Below are 16,340 nucleotides of genomic sequence, written 5' to 3'. Positions count from 1 at the left end.
CCAGCATGTGGCCGCCATCAGAGCAGTCAACAACAGTGAGGCCAGAACGTGAAGAAACCGGAACCCTCCATGATCCAGCAACTCACATCACAGAACTGACAGTGAGATGAGACACTCTTGTCCTTCTGAAGGCCTGAACCTTCACAGCTTTGGCTCACCTTTCCTACTTCTTTTCTCAGAGCTTGGAAGCTGCTTTGATCTTCCGTTTTATCCTCTTCCTCATCAAATAAGCTAAGAACCGTTTTGGTTCTACTTTTAGTTCCTTTGTCCAATGGGGATGATGAAGAAAATAAATCAGAGTTCTTGGCTGTTTCCTGAGTAGGTACATTCAAAGATCCTTCCTGAAAATGGAAATAGTAAGGTTAAGGGAAAAAAGTGAGTAATATCTGGAAACACAAATACTATTGTGGGGCCTACCAAGCTCCTCACTAATTCAGTTACTAACATATCTGTTTCAGGGCATGACAGCTAATCACACTTATCCTAGGTGACAAAACACTCCAGCCAATTCTTGATCAGTCACTCTAATGGAAGGTCTAGAACAGGTAATTCGTAATCAAAGATGATTTTTCCAATTAAAGATGATTTTTTTTCCCAAAAAAAGATGATTTTTTATACGTACAGTTTAAAACCTGTATGTATAACTCCATCCAACCAAGACACATTATGTATCAGTTATAACCCTGAGTCACACAGCTTGCTCATGAGCTAGAAATAACTTCAAAGTCACAGATAGAACACAAAAGCCAATCACTGTGAATGGATTATATATTCTCTACTAACTAACTAACACATAACTCCAAGGGAGGAATCTAACTGATAGAACTGGACACTTAAATTGTAGAAGCCTTTTCTATACTCTGCAACTAGAAGAATCTCTAAAATAATCGTAAAATGCAGCATTCATTCATTCAACAAGCACCACGTTTCAGGCAAGATACCATTGATTAGGATAACTACTGTTCCTGTATGAACTGCCAAGAAAAAAAAAGGAACAACTTCTAATTAAACATGCCATCAATTGTGAGATGCATCCTAATTTCACAATGGTTAAACCACGAAGAAAATAAGCTTCTTTAAATAAAATATGTGAGTTTGAATGTGGCTACTTGGTGCAAGGTAACGCCCTAAGCACTCTCCCAGATATCATGGATAGCAAAACGAACGTGGCCCCAACCCTCAAGGGGCTTATCTTCAAGCAAGGGAGGCAGCAGTGCAACCCGCAGCTGGAATCCAGGGAGAAAGCGGCCGCAGCACCACAGGAAAGGCCCACGAGGAGGTGATGAGAAGAGAAAGTCACACAACGACGCAGATACAGAGAAAACGTCTGCATCACTGTAGCCCCACGGAGCCTCAACAGCAAAAGTGTTTGTGACATTTCTTCACGTAGGCGCTAGAAGAGAGCCGATCACACACAGTAGAGAAAAGTTACCAGTGAGAGAAAGGCAGAGACTGAACGAACTGCCGATTCCCAGATGCAGCCAGCAGTCTTATTCACAGGCCTCCTATAGGAGAGGACAGACATCCCAGGAGAAGAAAGTTAATGCAGAAGAAACAATTCACTCCACTCTGTAATTCACAGGCAATAGCATCAAAGACTGGTAAATGAAAATGAAAATCTTCTTAGAAGTTGTCACAGTGAATGTGATATCCTGGAGAAAAAGGGGGTGTATCAGGTTAAAAACTAAAGAAATCTGAATAAAGTATGAATTTTAGTTAATATTTTTTTTTAAAGCTGTCACTATGATTCAAGTACAAGTGGAAACTAAAAGAAACCAAAGGGAAACAGACTCCAGAGAACAGAGTAAGTCAAAAAGGACAGATGTGCAGGGAGAAAACCAAAAGGAAAAAGGAGCTGAGACAGAGAAAGGCAAAACACTGACAGTAACATAACCCGGGAAACGCGCGTCACGGTGTGCACACACGCGTGTCACGGCGTGCACACGCACCTAGAAAAGAGAGCAAAGGCGCGAGCAGCGCTGGAGACCTCCGGGAACAGTGAGAGCAGGTATTGTCTTCTTCATGCTTTTCAGTGTTCTCAAAAGTTTCAACAACTGAGTCATCATTTTCTGTGGTAGAAAAATGTAAGGGTAAGTGCGTACATGTATGGGTTTTACAAGAACATCTGAGAGACAAAAATAACAGATGATACAAGAAAAAAAGAGTCCACCTTTCCTGACTCCTCGACCGCAGGAGTTCTCCCAAGTTCTGAGGTCCCCTTGGCGCTCCCAGCCTTCTTAGCTGCAGGTTTCACTCCAGACTGAGCCGCCTTTTCTTCCTCATCGCTGAACAGCAAAGGCGGTACTTCAGGGACAGTCTCTTTTTTCTATCAAAAGAGGAGTAAATGACATCCTCAAAAACAAACAAAAGGAAAGGGGCTTCCCTGCTGGCCCAGTGGTTAAGACACGGCGCCTCCACTGCAGGGGGCACGGGCTCGATCCCTGGTCAGGGACCCAAGATTCTGCATGGCTCACGGTATGGCTACAGACAGACAGCAAAGTGTGCCTGACAAGCATGGCAATGTATAGAGGAAGACAAACGTGTGCTCCTCTTCAGGGTTACTAGCTAAACATTGGGGTCAGCAGAGACAGGACAGGAGAGGAAAGGGGCACGAACAGGGAGGAGCAGTAACTACCACTGTCTCAGACCTGCCGGCAGTTTCTGCCCTGAGTCTGTGGTTGACTCCTGTGTCGTTAACCCCTCGTGGACGCCGTCAAGCAGCCTGTAACCTCTGCCACCAGACACTCAGCAGCCTCTCCTCTCTGCCCCCCTCCTTCCCTGCACATTTCAGCTGTATGTCATCACCCAGAGCTGACCTGCTAAAAGAAAACACCTACCAGATTACTTTGTCTCCCATCCCAAACGTGCACAAGTTTGTATTAACTGTGGAAATGGCAATCCACTCCAGGACTATTGCCTGGAAAATCCCATGGACAGAGGAGCCTGGTCAGCTACAGTCCATGGGGTCACGAAGGGTCGGACACAACTGAGCAACTTCACTTCACACATAATCAACAGGCCCTGCTTTAAACCCGCATCTACCTGTGCCTCCTCAACCCTCACGCTTCCTGACACCTACCGTAAACTTCCACTCTTCCACACCGGATCCCCACTGTCCAGAGAAGCCAATCCTCCATCGTCCCAGCAAGGCTCAGCTCGGGTGTCACCCACAAAGATCTTCCCATTCCCTTTGGTAAGTTACAGCTGCTTCGTTGCTAAGAATATTTATATCTATGCCTGGCCTTTACTGCCTTCTTAACTTACACTGATAGCTGTCATGCATCTTTATCCATTCATTTCAAAGGATCAAGCAGTATATTTCTCTAGCCAGTCACAGCATTTTATACCAAGTAAGGGCTCAGCACAAGCTCGGCACAAACACGACCGTAATGCCACCATCCTCTCACCCCTTAATACTCCTTTTGATATAATTAACGTGAAGACTTGCTAATTCTTCAGCTCAAGTGATCATGGTGTAATGCCGTTTATATGTGACTGCTGAAAGCTATTTAGACTGGACAGGCACTAATGGAGTTTTCCTATCACACACCATTACCAGTGTTTGAAAAACTTTAATGCTGATTTAAAAAAACACAGAATTTACCATCTTAATCATTTCTAAGTGGAGAGTTCAGTACTATTAAGTACATCCACATTATTATAAAACCAACCTCCAGAATGTTTTCATCTTACAAAGCTCTCTACCCATTAAACAACCCCCCATTCCCCTCTCCAGCACACTCCAGGCCCTGGTAACCACCGTCCTACTGTTTCCATGGATCTGACTGCCCTAAGCACTCACGCAAGAACGATGACACAGCATTTGTCGTTCCACGGATCTGACTGCCCTAAGCACTCACGCAAGAACGATCACACAGCATTGTCCTTTTGTGACTGCTTTATTTCACTCAGCACTATGTCCTCAAGCTTCATCCGTGCTGTAGCCTGTCAGAATTTCCTTCCTTTTTTACTTGTTTACTATTAATAATAATAGTGAATAATTACCATCCAGGACCAAACTGTTAGCTCTTGAAACCTGCTCCTGTAAGGGATAACCTGTCCATTAACTGGCCTGGTCTGATGTTCGCGGAATTCCATGCTCCTGGACTAAGCCCAGCAGCCCCCCCCCCCACCCCGGAAGGGAGCAACTGTGCTGTTCCCTGGTCTCCCTGAGACTCAGATGCCTACAACTCGCACTGAAGGGGCTGTGTGATGCTTTCCTCCAGGCTTTGCACGTGTACTTCACCTGTAAAACACCATTATCAGGAGATCTCTAAAGTCAGGCAAAGGAGTTTTTCCACAAGATTCAGGCTCCAAGGTTAGGTTTTAGGACCTCATTGAGGGGACCATCAGTATTCACATAACATCATCTCAAGGATACTTCATGGGCTAAGAGGTTAGGAATACCGTTGTTGCAGGAGGAACAGATGTGGGAGGAGAGCCGAACAGAGAGCTTCCGCTGTCAGCATCATCTTCAAACAGAAGTGATGCTCTCTGGGCCTTCTTTTGGCTGTACAAACAAACAAAGAGTCCAACTGGAGGCAAATGTGATTTTAAAAATACAATATTCTTTCCAGGCCATACCTACAGGAACCCACATACCACCAAGTCAATCGTTGACCTTACACAGTTGCATTTCTATCCAAATGACAAACCTAAGTAACTTGGACAAAACTCCACATTCTTTAGGGTATCCCGGGGGGAAAAGAAAAACAAAAAAAGACAAATCATACTTAAACCCCTAACAAACTTAGGAAAAACAGTATTTTAAGGTTAAAAAAAAAAAGGGAGAGCGCTTCCCTGGCAGCCTAGTGGTTAAGACTCCATGCTTCCAATGCAGGGAGCATGGGTTCCATCCCTGGTTGGGAAATGAAGATCCCATAAGCCATGCAGAGATAAGCAGAAGAAATCAGGTAAGGATCTATGAAGAAAAACATTTCACAGTACCAAAGGAGAATACCGTGCAAGTGAAAACCAAAGACACTCTCGTTTGGACGATCACCAGGTGATGAACCATCAGCATGTCACTCCCAGAAACTGACACCTTGCACATCAAATACCTTCACCTGTTACCAGACACTGACGAAATGCTTTCTTACATGGACTATCTCACCTGTCCTTGGCAATAGCAAACAGGTCATCCTCGTCATCCTCCTCAAACAGGCTGGTCTTTTTCACGGCCTTAGCCTCCTGGTGGGTGGGCTCAGGGTCCCTAGGTTCTCCTTTAGACTTGTCAGATGTGGAGCTGGTCTGTGAGTCAGTAACATGCCACTGGTCCTTAGAAGATAAAATACATGTTAAAGTCCTCTGGCAACCCCGAGTAAGAAACCTGAAAAATAAAATACAATCCTGCTCATTAAGCTGAGCTGCGTGCAAACCAAGTGCCGCTTTGGAGGCGAGTCCACGTCCACGGCTCCCGTGAGCTCAAGTCCAGACAGCTAGGCCCGCGGAGCCCACACAGCTGCTGGCGTCTCCCTCCATCACTGCCTACCACACTCTCTCTCCCCCTGTGTTAGGATAAGGGTCTTCTCTACTTCAGAGAACAAAATTAATTATGAAGGGGAATGAGAAGGAACAAGAATGTTTAAAAAAAGTCAAGAACTCTCAACTTTAGAGGAGAATGATATTTGAATTACAATTTTTTTAAATTCCAAAGTAAGCTGGGGAAAAAAATGCATAAAAAGCTCATGCAGGGGATTTCCCTGAGATTTCCCTTAGCAGTGGCTAAGATTCCAGACTCCCAACACAGAGAGCCCAGGTTTGATCCCTGGTCAGGGAGCTAGCAGTGACACCCCACTCCAGTACTCTTGCCTGGAAAATCCCATGGACGCAGGAGCCTGGTAGGCTGCAGTCCATGGGGTCGCTCAGAGTCGGACACGACTGAGCAACTTCACTTTCACTTTTCACTTTCATGCACTGGAGAAGGAAACAGCAACCCACTCCAGTGTTCTTGCCTGGAGAATCCCAGGGATGGGGGAGCCTGGTGGGCTGCCACCCATAGGGTCGCACAGAGTTGGACACAACTGACGCAACTTAGCAGCAGCAGCAGCAGGAAGCTAGACCACATGTGCCACAACTAAGAATCTGCAAGCTGTAACTAAAGATCCCACATGCTGCAAATAAGACCCGACTCAGCCAAATTAAAAGAAAAAAAAAAAAATTCACACAACATAAATAAGACACAATGAAATCTGCAGGTAATCCTTATCACAAAATTCTGAATCTGGCCTTCAGAAAGCATTTAAGGAAACCCCACCTGGCTATGCTCACCCCTTCAAATCAAGGATCTCCTGAGCACTTGCTTAAGTGATCCTTTGGTCTCTGGAGTTTAGAGCTTTACAAATCCAAGTGGGTTTTGTAAAGCAGCAGCTGCTGTTATACAGAGTCTCAAGTTCTAACTCCAGACCTTTTGAATCAGAATCTGCCTTCATTAACAGGATATCCAGTGACTTCTTCACAAGTTACAGTTTGAGAAGTGCTTCTTAAAGAAGTCCGACTCAACACTGACCACAAGCCAGAGCCCCCAAATGAGCTTCAGAAAACTCCACTGACGGGTCATCCCCCAAACAGTTAATTCAGAACCCCAGGGGTGGAATCGGGATCAGTGCTCTCTCAGGTTCCAAGTGACCTCAATGGCAGCCAAAGTCAAGCTACTTTTCTATAATGGAAGCCTGTTCATCTTTCCTCTGCAGGTACTATTGCTCCCTACTTTAGCTGGTATTTTTATTTTCCCTGAACTGCAATAATATGATAGAAAATTCAAATGATGGTCGGCCATTACCACAGGGAGAACAACCCACTAACAATGCTAGAAAGAATAAAAAAAAAAAAGGAAAATCCATCACCGTTCACAGGTTTGAGTAGAAAAAGCAAATTATGTTGTATCATTTTAAGTTTCTTTCAACAAAAAACTGAACATGTCTATGATTGATCTATCTGTATCTTACCCTCAAAGCTTAACGACAATGTTAAAACAGAGTAATTATTATGAAATAAGAAGATTTTTAATGCTCACAGTTATTATCATCATTATACTTAGTCTTTTCCTACACTGCTAAATCTGAACAGCTGCTAAACTGTACTCTCCGCTGGCTCCAACAATATATATGTTCCAGACACCAGACGGCAATCCTGTGAAGACTTACAGACGAGGAGTGAAACCAGCGTAAGCCACTCCTGCCTTGTCGAGCTACAGTCCTTGATCAGTGAAACACAGCGATCATTCAGCAACGTGAAATAAGCCCTAATTCATTTGGATAAGTATGTATTATAAATTTGAGGACCATACTCACTTTATGCCCAAGTATTTTGAAAAGATTAACCTTTAAGTTAATGTACTATAATAAATATCTTTCTTCAAGAATAGAATGACAATTTTGTGAATACAGTCTTTAGTAACCAAATTTCACTAGATCTACACTAAGGAGAAAAAGAAGATGTTTAGGACAGCCGTAACTCTTAAATCCATCAAACCAACCCCGACTCCCCACTAGGAGATAAATTTCCACCCACCTCCTCATCACTGCTGAACAGTAAGGCAGATGCTTTCTTTTTGGGAGGCTCAGAGGGCTTTGTTTTCTTTTGGCTCTGAGTCAGTAGAGACGATGTCTGCTTCTTAGCAGCTGGAGTATCAAAAAGATTATCCTAGAAAAAAAAAAGCGGGGGGTCAGAAGAGTGTGACAGCTTTGAACACATAAAACAAAAAACTAGATATTCTCTTGTGTTAAATTATGAGAGAGTAAGTCTCCAGTGAAGTGAAACATATATATAACATCTTTGGGGGGAAAAATCATACAGTGCCAGTAGATGCCACTTCTCTCTTATTATAACCCTACAGCAACCGCTTACCATATTCTCTAACTGTATTCAGTCATAGAAGTGAAACAGAATTCAAAGGCAGCACACTCGGGTGGGAGCACAAGGGTGAGTAACAAGAAGACAAGGTCACAGAAACAGGAAGGAACTTGGCTCCGTCTGGGCCTCCTGTGGGGGCCTTCTATGCTCACTGGGAGGGCCCAAAGCCTACAGAAGGCGGGGGGACAGCACAGCCCCTGCAGCAGCCGGCAGCCTGCACCTTTCTTTCTATGAATTACAAACCAGAGCAATGAAGAAAAAGAAAGAAATGGGAAGCTTTCTCTACTCTCTTACATTTATGAAAGACACATACCTGGGGAAGAGAGAACAAACCATCAAAGGGCCTGAGCCCAGGTTAGACAGAAAAACACTCTTAACAATATACCACAACAGGTGAATGGCCCTGAAGCGTTAAGCTCAGATAAAGGGAGCCCTTAAGGAAATCGTGCAAAGGCAGGAAAGGCCGTGAGAGTAATGACCTGGCCCTCGCTGGAGATGCCCGAGACAGAGTAACATTCACCACGCATTTACTGCGTGCCAGGTGCTGTGCCGTCACAATGACGCTGTGGACTGTTAAGCCAGAGGAGACTCAGCAAGGTTGTTATCAGTACTTGCCCAAAGTCCCTGATCTGCATGTGGGGACCTACGGTATGAACATGGGCCCTGATGACAGAGCCCGTGAGCTCAGCCTCCCCGTGATTCTGTGTAAGAGCAAAGGCTGGGCTTTTCTTCCCTCTCATTTCTTTCCCCCACTTTGCTCTCTCATCCAGGGTGGGGAAGAAAAGCAAAGCAGGGACATGGCTGTCTTCTCCCCTCTACTCCCACTTCATCTGAGACACTCTTGTAGATCACTGGGTTTCATCCCCTGAAACTATTCCTTAAAGGCAGATTATACAAGTGCAATCTACAAAGTCTGGCACAGAGCTGGGTCAAGAAATCTAAGGGCTGCCCACTGTGCAGCTGAGAACTTAAGAAAGGAATCACTGAGATAAAAACCGAGATGTGTGTGTTACGTGTGCCTCAGACGGCTCGGCTGCCTTCCCGCCGCCCCTCAGACGGCTCGCCTGCCTTCCCGCCGCCCTGTTCTACTGTAAGAGCCTCTGGATGCACAGCCATGTTAGCAATGGTTTTCTACCAACTGAAAACTCGATTAGCTTGTGTTGCAGAAAGTGTTTACCTGTCCATCTTCATCATCAAAAAGCAAGACTGAGCTGCGGTGTTTGCTAGGCAGGACACTTGCATCTTTTGACTTACTCACACTTTGAGAAGAAAACAAATCCTGTTGGATCAAGATTAAAGTTCCTGGTTAATAAAATGTATCAGTTTTAAAGTATCAGATATAAAATACTGAAGTTTATGGCACAACAGATGCCATCCATCCAGGTCTCTCTTGTCAGAGAGGAAAGCGGGCTGTCACAGTCCTCGAGGAACACACACCAGACTCTGTCCTTGCTGTGTGCAGGTGAGAAGGAAGAGACCCACATCTGACTCCAGGCGGCCTCACAGGAGCCCAGAGGCTCCATTCTCCCACCTAGATAGATGGCAAAGGACAGGGTGAACTTTGCCAATCAATTTCCTACCATGCTTAAAAAATAACTTCCTTTTTCTGTCCAGAGAATCAGAGAGATAAACACATGTAACAATGGAAATAGAAGCTAGATTCTCAAATTACTGGACCTGTGACACTGTTTAATGTAGTTATACCCCTTTTTCCTCTAATAAGAGTAGGATACCAGTCAGTTCAGTTCAGTCACTCAGTCATGTCCGACTCTTTGCGATCCCATGGACTGCAGAATGCCAGGCTTCCATGTCCATCACCAATTCCTGGAGCTTACTCAAACTCATGTCCATTGAGTCAGTGATGCCATCCAACCATCTCATCCTCTGTCATCCCCTTCTCCTCCTGCCCCCAATCCCTCCCAGCATCAGAGTCTTTTCCAATGAGTCAACTCTTCGCATGAGGTGGCCAAAGTACTGGAGTTTCAGCTTCAGCATCATTCCTTCCAAAGAAATCCCAGGACTGATCTCCTTTAGATGGACTGGTTGGATCTCCTTGCAGTCCAAGGGACTCTCAAGAGTCTTCTCCAACACCGCAGTTCAAAAGCATCAATTCTTCGGCCCTCAGCTTTCTTTATAGTCCAACTCTCAGATGCATACATGACTACTGGAAAAACAGAGCTTTGACTAGATGGACCTTTGTTGGCAAAGTAATGTCTCTACCAGACCACCTCACATGCCTCCTGAGAGTAGGATATGATTTCTTCTAAATAAATATATATTCAGTTTTAACTTTAAAATCTTTTGTACTCTTGACATGACAGCTAGGAAATGTTGCAAACTAGACAAAGATCTGGTAGATTATGAAGAAACTTCCAAAATGCTGTAAAATGTCAGCCTACAATGCAAAGCAAGACCTGCAAACTGAGTTACATGAATCAGAAACATGAAATAGGACAACTATTCCCTCGGGAAGAAAATCTTCAATGTGTAAGAGTCAGGCAAGTAGGACAAGAACACAGTTTCAAAGACTCTCTCGATGAAATCGTTTTAATCATGGAATCAATGTTTACTCAGTGCAGTGCTAATGAGTTCATTAAGTGAAAAGAGCTACACTCAGCCCCGTGGTTTTTGCCTGGGCCCCAAAGAGCCCCATAGGTCTGTTTAGGTAGAAAGAGCCACACAGGAGGAGCACCAGCTTCCCATGCCTCTCCTGCCTTTTACACACTGGCAACAGTTCACTGAAAGAAAGGGCTCTGTTGCTTTAAAAAAAAAAAAAAAAAAAACCACAAGCATCTAACCCAGAGTTCACAATTTCCTGAAATTACATGTAAATTTCTGCCATGTCCACATCTTTTTCTGTGAAGGAAGTCTATTACTTCCAGGGATACAGAGTGTGTGTGTCACTACATACGATACCCACTGTTCATACGATACCCTATTCCTCCTGAAAGACGAAGCTGTGTGTGTACTTCTGTTCTGGAAGAAGCACCTCATTACACTGCACATCAATTCAGAGCCTGAAATTCGAGCATCCTGAGTTTTCCTCCTAGGAGATGCACTGGATTTAAACCCAACAGTGACAGGACTGTACGCACATTGCTTTCTAAATGCCATGTGTTCTCAAAACATTGTTTTCAAAGAAAGAACTAAAGTACTGACTGAGTCTTATACCTCTGAGACATCCTGAATCAGAAATAGTTCCCATTGTCATATCCATGAAGTAATTTCCAGAACTGAGAAAAAGAATTCCTTACCTCAGAGTCCTCCTCATCTGAAAATAAACCTTTGTGAGTCTTTGTTTCCGACGAGAGCTTGAGATTTTTGCTGGAAGGTAGCATAACCTTTGTTGAAAAGAAACAATTAAAGAATTAACAAACCAGAAACCTGGAAATAAGGGTTCATTCACTCACTTGTTCAGGAGATGCACTGACTCTCTGCTAGGTAAGGTCCCAGGCCACGCATCAGAGGAATGAAAACATCATGGCCGTTGGCCGCACATCAGGTGCATATAAAGAATTAATGCAGAAAGAGAAGCACCATGGAAAAGGATTTAAAAATCGGTATATGTTAGGAAAGAAGGAAGCAGCAGTCCTTGTAAATTTCTCAGGACAGATGGGACCTAGACATGGGCCATGGTTCGAGCAAGGACATTCTGGGCAGAGGGAACCATCAAAGAAAAGAAAAACCAGGTAAAGCAGAGGGCTCCTCTGGGGGCGTCAGTGTGGAACGACTGCCCACAGCGTGCAGAGCACAAACGGGATGTGTATAGCTGGAGCCGGGGTAGCAGCCTGCTGAGTTCTGAACGCTGGCACCCAGGTGGATGGCAGCAGCAAGGCCAGGGTTTCATAGGAACACATGACAAGAGATGTGCTTCAGCAAGAGGACAGATCGAGCTGTGCAGGATAGCAAGGGAAGCGACAGGAGCGAGCAGGGCTTAAAGACTGAGGTGGACGCAGCCCTCTAGCCAAAGACAGGTCAATCTGAGCATCAAAAAAACAACGACGTTAATGGATTATAAGATAATGAATGGAGAATCCATGATTCTATAATGATACTAAAAAGACAAGAAAGAAGGGGGAGAGAAAGCTCTTCTGTTCAGAAGAATCGCAGCTAATCCACACAGGAGGAATGACAGAAGTAAAGCAATGTTCTTTTGCACATGATAATGCGTCCATCTAACACACCCATTAAACCACTCGGGAAGGTAAAACCCAGTAACCGCTTACTCTAGGCGGTAGCAGTTACTTGGGTGTTTGCTGTATTCTTTCAACACTCTACACATCTGAAGTTCACCATACATTTGCAAGGAAGCAATACCTCCCTGTGGGTTCCAGATGAATTAACAAAATGCCCCATAGATTCACACCTAAGTTTAGTCTTCCCTCCTGCTCACCTTTGTTTCTGCTCTTGCTTTGTTTTCATCTGTCTGATTCACAGTAGCTTCTGGCAAAGCCACTGTTCTTTCTTTGAACAGATCTCCTTCTTCATCGTCAAAGATACCGGCAGTGGACTCGACTTTGTCTTTAGAAAGAAACCACGGCGTAAAGTTACACAAAGTCAGAAATCCCACCACAGAATTCCACGATGAAAACAACTTCGCTCTCAAAGAATAAACAGAACAAGCATGTTACTGCTCGATTAGTTACAGAAGAAATATTAAGTGGACCAGCTGGAATTTTTCACAGAGCATGAGAGCTACTCCAGTGAAACACACAGGGCAGACAGCTTCACTATCTCCTGCATCCTCTCCAAGCAGCGGCACGCGCTTCGAGGGGTCTGGACTGGCCTAAGAGGCAGAGAGGGACCTACGGAAAGATCATTGACAAGTCAACCGCTCTAGGAATCTGAGAAGTGAGGGCTGGCTTCTGCTACCCAGGTTCAATCCTTGGGCAGAAAACCAAGATCCCACAAGCTGCATAGCCAAGAAAAAAAAAAAAAAAAAAAAGCCAGGGACTTCCCCGAAGATCTAAGGGTAAAGAATGCTCCTACCAATGCAGGGGACACAGGTTCTGTCTCTGGTCCGGGAACATCCCATACGCTTCAGGACAACTGAGCCTGTGCTCCCAAGAGCCTGTGCACCCAACAAGAGAAGCCACCCAACGAGAAGCCCACACACCGCTCCCCACAACTAGGGAAAGGCCACGAGCAGCAAAGAAGATCCAGCACAGCCGTAAATAAATACTTCTTTAAAAGCACCGAACTACACAGAATCAAATAATGAAACATGCCCCATAATTCCACCTGCCCACCCAAACGGGAAGGCCAGCAGGAAGAGTTTGATGCACATACTTCTAATTTCCACAAAAGATATAGTAACATGTTAACTCTAGCAATTCACAAACATGGCTCTGAATAACATCATTAAAAAAAAATCTTATGATTTGCAATTTTCCTTCCAAATACCTAGGGTGTAATATCTTACCATGTCAACACAGATAAACTTCCATTTTTTCACAGCTTCACAAAATTCCACTAAATGGAAGGACCGTAGTTTGCCCCACTGGTGACTATGTGGGTGGTTTTCAACCTTTCGCAACCACAAGCACCGCGTCACTGAATGAGGTGTGAGGTGTGTGTCCCTGAAGTGAGGGCACTGGTTCCTGAATGTCCCAGGAGAGCAGCAGGTCCAGCCGAGTGGCGCCCACTTACCTGGGATTCCAAATGAGTTAATGACTCAAGTGAGACGCCTTCCAAGCCCCGGGAAGCAGTACAGCCTTTACTCACTGTCCTCTCAGCCAGCCTAGATGTGAGCGTATCACGTGTCCAGTCTGCACGCTTTTTAAAACCAGGCCATCACTTCCCCTGCATTTCTGCTGCTATCCTTACTCCACACTTATTGCTGGAAAATAAGCTCAAGTCGAACAGCCTGCTTCTCGATGCATCCTGGTCCACGTCCTTAGGAGAAAGAGCTCTTTGCTCAGGTAGCTGGAAACTGTGTGCACCTCAGCAGTGTCTACCTCTCTCTTCCGGAAAACAAACCAGTGAATCAAACCCTCTGCCACTCCAAGTGCAACAAACGGACCAGTGATCTCTGCCCACCAGGGAGCCTGTTAGAAACGGAGACTCAAGGGCCCCACCCTAAATCCACTGAACTGGAATCTGCATTTTTACAACAGTCCTGGGAGAGCCATCTGCTCATTAAATAACTGATTCAGAGGAGTGACTTCAGGAATGCAATGGCTGAGATTTGAGGGGTGAAGAAAGGACAGTGCCAAAGCGGTAAAGGGGCCGAAAACTCCATCACAGAAGAGAAAAGCCAAGGTCACCTGGAACTGGATACCTGGCATAGATGGTCTGTTCACATACAGTTTACTAAGGACGCCGGAAGAAAGCACAATTAAAACTTTCTTGGTAACTGAGAAGGTCCAAGCTAGAATCCTGATCATATTAGAGGGGAGCAGCTTTTTCTCCCTCTGAGGAAGACAATCCTAGTAATTAGTTTCTAAAGAGGAAAAGATCGGTCCATAACACAGAGACTGCCGAGGCTCCATAACCGAATAGAGATGAGACGCCTCTGACAGAAACGCTTGAGAAGGGACTCCAGCACTGTACGAGAGCTGAGGAACCAGAGGAACTTCATGCCTTTTAGGTCAACATTCTTCATCCAGCTACCTTCCCTGAAACACAGGCTGGAGCAGTACCTGTCTTGGGAGGTTTGCTACGGGATGCCGAGAAAAAGTCATCGTCATCGTCGTCATCATCGAAGAGGCCAGCCGACGCTGGGACGTACGCGCTTTTCCCTGGAGGGGGCCGCTCGTGCTTCTGGGGCTCCCTCGGTGCCGGGGCAGAGGTGGCACCAAACACATCAGTATCCCCTGTGGGTGGAAGGACAGGACAGACCAGCTGCGAGCCACTGTGGGTGGGCTTCCTGACTTCACAGAAAGAAAAAACACAGTTCCACCACCAGAACTTGTAGTTCCGATTCATCCACAAACTAACAGGCCCCAACAACGTGCATCCTTTACTGATACAGATCGTCCCACAGTGGGAAACCAACTGATACCCAGACTGCAAAAACCCAAGGCTGCTGGTTTCTAAGGGAACAGGAGCTAACACAGGTGAGTGAGCTCTCTGTGGATGCCCTCTGAAGGTCTTCCTGCTCTCCTCCCTAGTCAGCTCTTGGAAGAGGACAGTATTAAAAACACAAAACTACAGTATGTAGTTATCAAAAACAAACTCTGAGTTATGATACCTAAAAATACAGAAACAGCTCCTGCCGGGATTTTCTTTCCAGGTTTAGAAGATGAAGATGCTAAAATGAGAAACAGAGAGAGAACATTTCAACAAAGAAAGCAACCTTCCTTGCTAAACGCACCTTCCTAAAATATGTACAGCACAACACAGAGCTAACAGGAGACTCAAAAGCTAATTTTTCCTCAAAGAGCCATTTAAAAGTTCCTTAGTATTATCTTCTCTACAGACGTCATGACTTTTCTCTTGGTATTAATCCAATCTAGGCTGTGACTCCCATGGAAGATCACAGACTCTGGACAATCACAGTGGGGCTGGCTGCCGAGGCCAAGGAAGATGCAGAGCACAGATGGGGAAGGCGGGAGCAGAGCAAGCAGGGCTCAACAGTTCCGACTCCATCCATCCCGTTTATGAGAACATGCAAGTAAAAAACGAACAGCAAAATATCTGAGACGTCAGTGCCCAAAACGAAGACAGTAACAGGAAAGCAGGAAAGCAGGCAAGTCACAGATGCCAACAAGTGGAGAGTAGGAACCTCAAGACAATCAGGTCAGCCAGCATCATAGTAGTCCAAAATCTGATGACTTCTGGCCTGGGGAGACCAGGTCACTTAAAATAACTCATTCCCAATTCTCAAGACTATCATAGACCTAACGGATTTTAAGTTTTTTAATAGCATATGTGTGCTTAAAAATGTCACAAATTATTCTAATGTACACTGGGCTAAGGCAGTACTGGTCTCCAATTTAGATGCAGAATTGCAGAAATGTTTCTTTGAACTGAACTTGATTAAATTAAGATGTCCTCAACAGTGCCAGAATGCTTTCCCTGGTTGACTTTTTCTGCTTTCTCTATGAAAGAGACAAAATTGTGATATGGGTTTACAAATGGTACTTTTTTGTTTTTGCAAGACACGAATTAGTGCAAATGAACCGCTTTTAACTAGATGAAGGCGAACGTAACAGCTTCCTGCCTAACAAAGTTTGGGGATAACTTCAAGGGCTCCATCTCCTGACAGGAAGGAACCAGTTCTGGAAATCTATAACGAAGAAGCACAGTCAGCCTCAATCCACGCTCACCTTCATTAACAGGGGTTCGAGCTCCCCGATCCTGAGGGGCTTCTGCGAAGAGGTCACTCTGCTTATAATAAAACAACACAGTTCAAAAACAGCACAGGAAAACGGAGCTGTATTTCAAGACTTCTAAAGAAAAGTGTCTTATAAAGTTTAAAAAATACACATCTACTGTCTTGACAGAAAATCAATTCCAAAGTGAAGACTATGATGAAATCAGAC

The 16,340-nt window shown here is 44.9% G+C and overlaps 1 protein-coding gene across 9 annotated transcripts in view; it reads right to left on the bottom strand.

Annotated features, from left to right (window-relative positions):
* The window catches only part of LOC113885608 (WASH complex subunit 2-like), a 45,311-nt gene that overhangs the window by 9,189 nt on the left and 19,782 nt on the right, over positions 1 to 16,340 (bottom strand). For 5 of the 9 annotated variants that reach the window (XM_027531155.1, XM_027531159.1, XM_027531162.1 and 2 more), the window contains exons 13-23: positions 16,125 to 16,185; positions 15,047 to 15,106; positions 14,496 to 14,669; positions 12,248 to 12,375; positions 11,109 to 11,195; positions 9,032 to 9,133; positions 7,513 to 7,644; positions 5,114 to 5,277; positions 4,408 to 4,510; positions 2,171 to 2,326; positions 159 to 341 (exon numbers count right to left, since the gene is read on the bottom strand). In XM_027531155.1, the coding sequence (XP_027386956.1) occupies positions 159 to 341; positions 2,171 to 2,326; positions 4,408 to 4,510; positions 5,114 to 5,277; positions 7,513 to 7,644; positions 9,032 to 9,133; positions 11,109 to 11,195; positions 12,248 to 12,375; positions 14,496 to 14,669; positions 15,047 to 15,106; positions 16,125 to 16,185 (1,350 nt within the window). The remainder of the gene's footprint in view (positions 1 to 158; positions 342 to 2,170; positions 2,327 to 4,407; positions 4,511 to 5,113; positions 5,278 to 7,512; positions 7,645 to 9,031; positions 9,134 to 11,108; positions 11,196 to 12,247; positions 12,376 to 14,495; positions 14,670 to 15,046; positions 15,107 to 16,124; positions 16,186 to 16,340) is intronic. The other 4 variants (XM_027531156.1, XM_027531158.1, XM_027531161.1 and 1 more) reach the window with 1 other exon arrangement.

This window comes from Bos indicus x Bos taurus, chromosome 28, assembly GCF_003369695.1.
Source record: "Bos indicus x Bos taurus breed Angus x Brahman F1 hybrid chromosome 28, Bos_hybrid_MaternalHap_v2.0, whole genome shotgun sequence".
In the NCBI taxonomy this organism is placed as follows: Eukaryota; Metazoa; Chordata; class Mammalia; order Artiodactyla; family Bovidae; genus Bos; species Bos indicus x Bos taurus.
The sequence above is the reverse complement of the archived record's forward strand: the minus strand, read 5'-3'. Positions and strand labels throughout refer to the sequence as shown.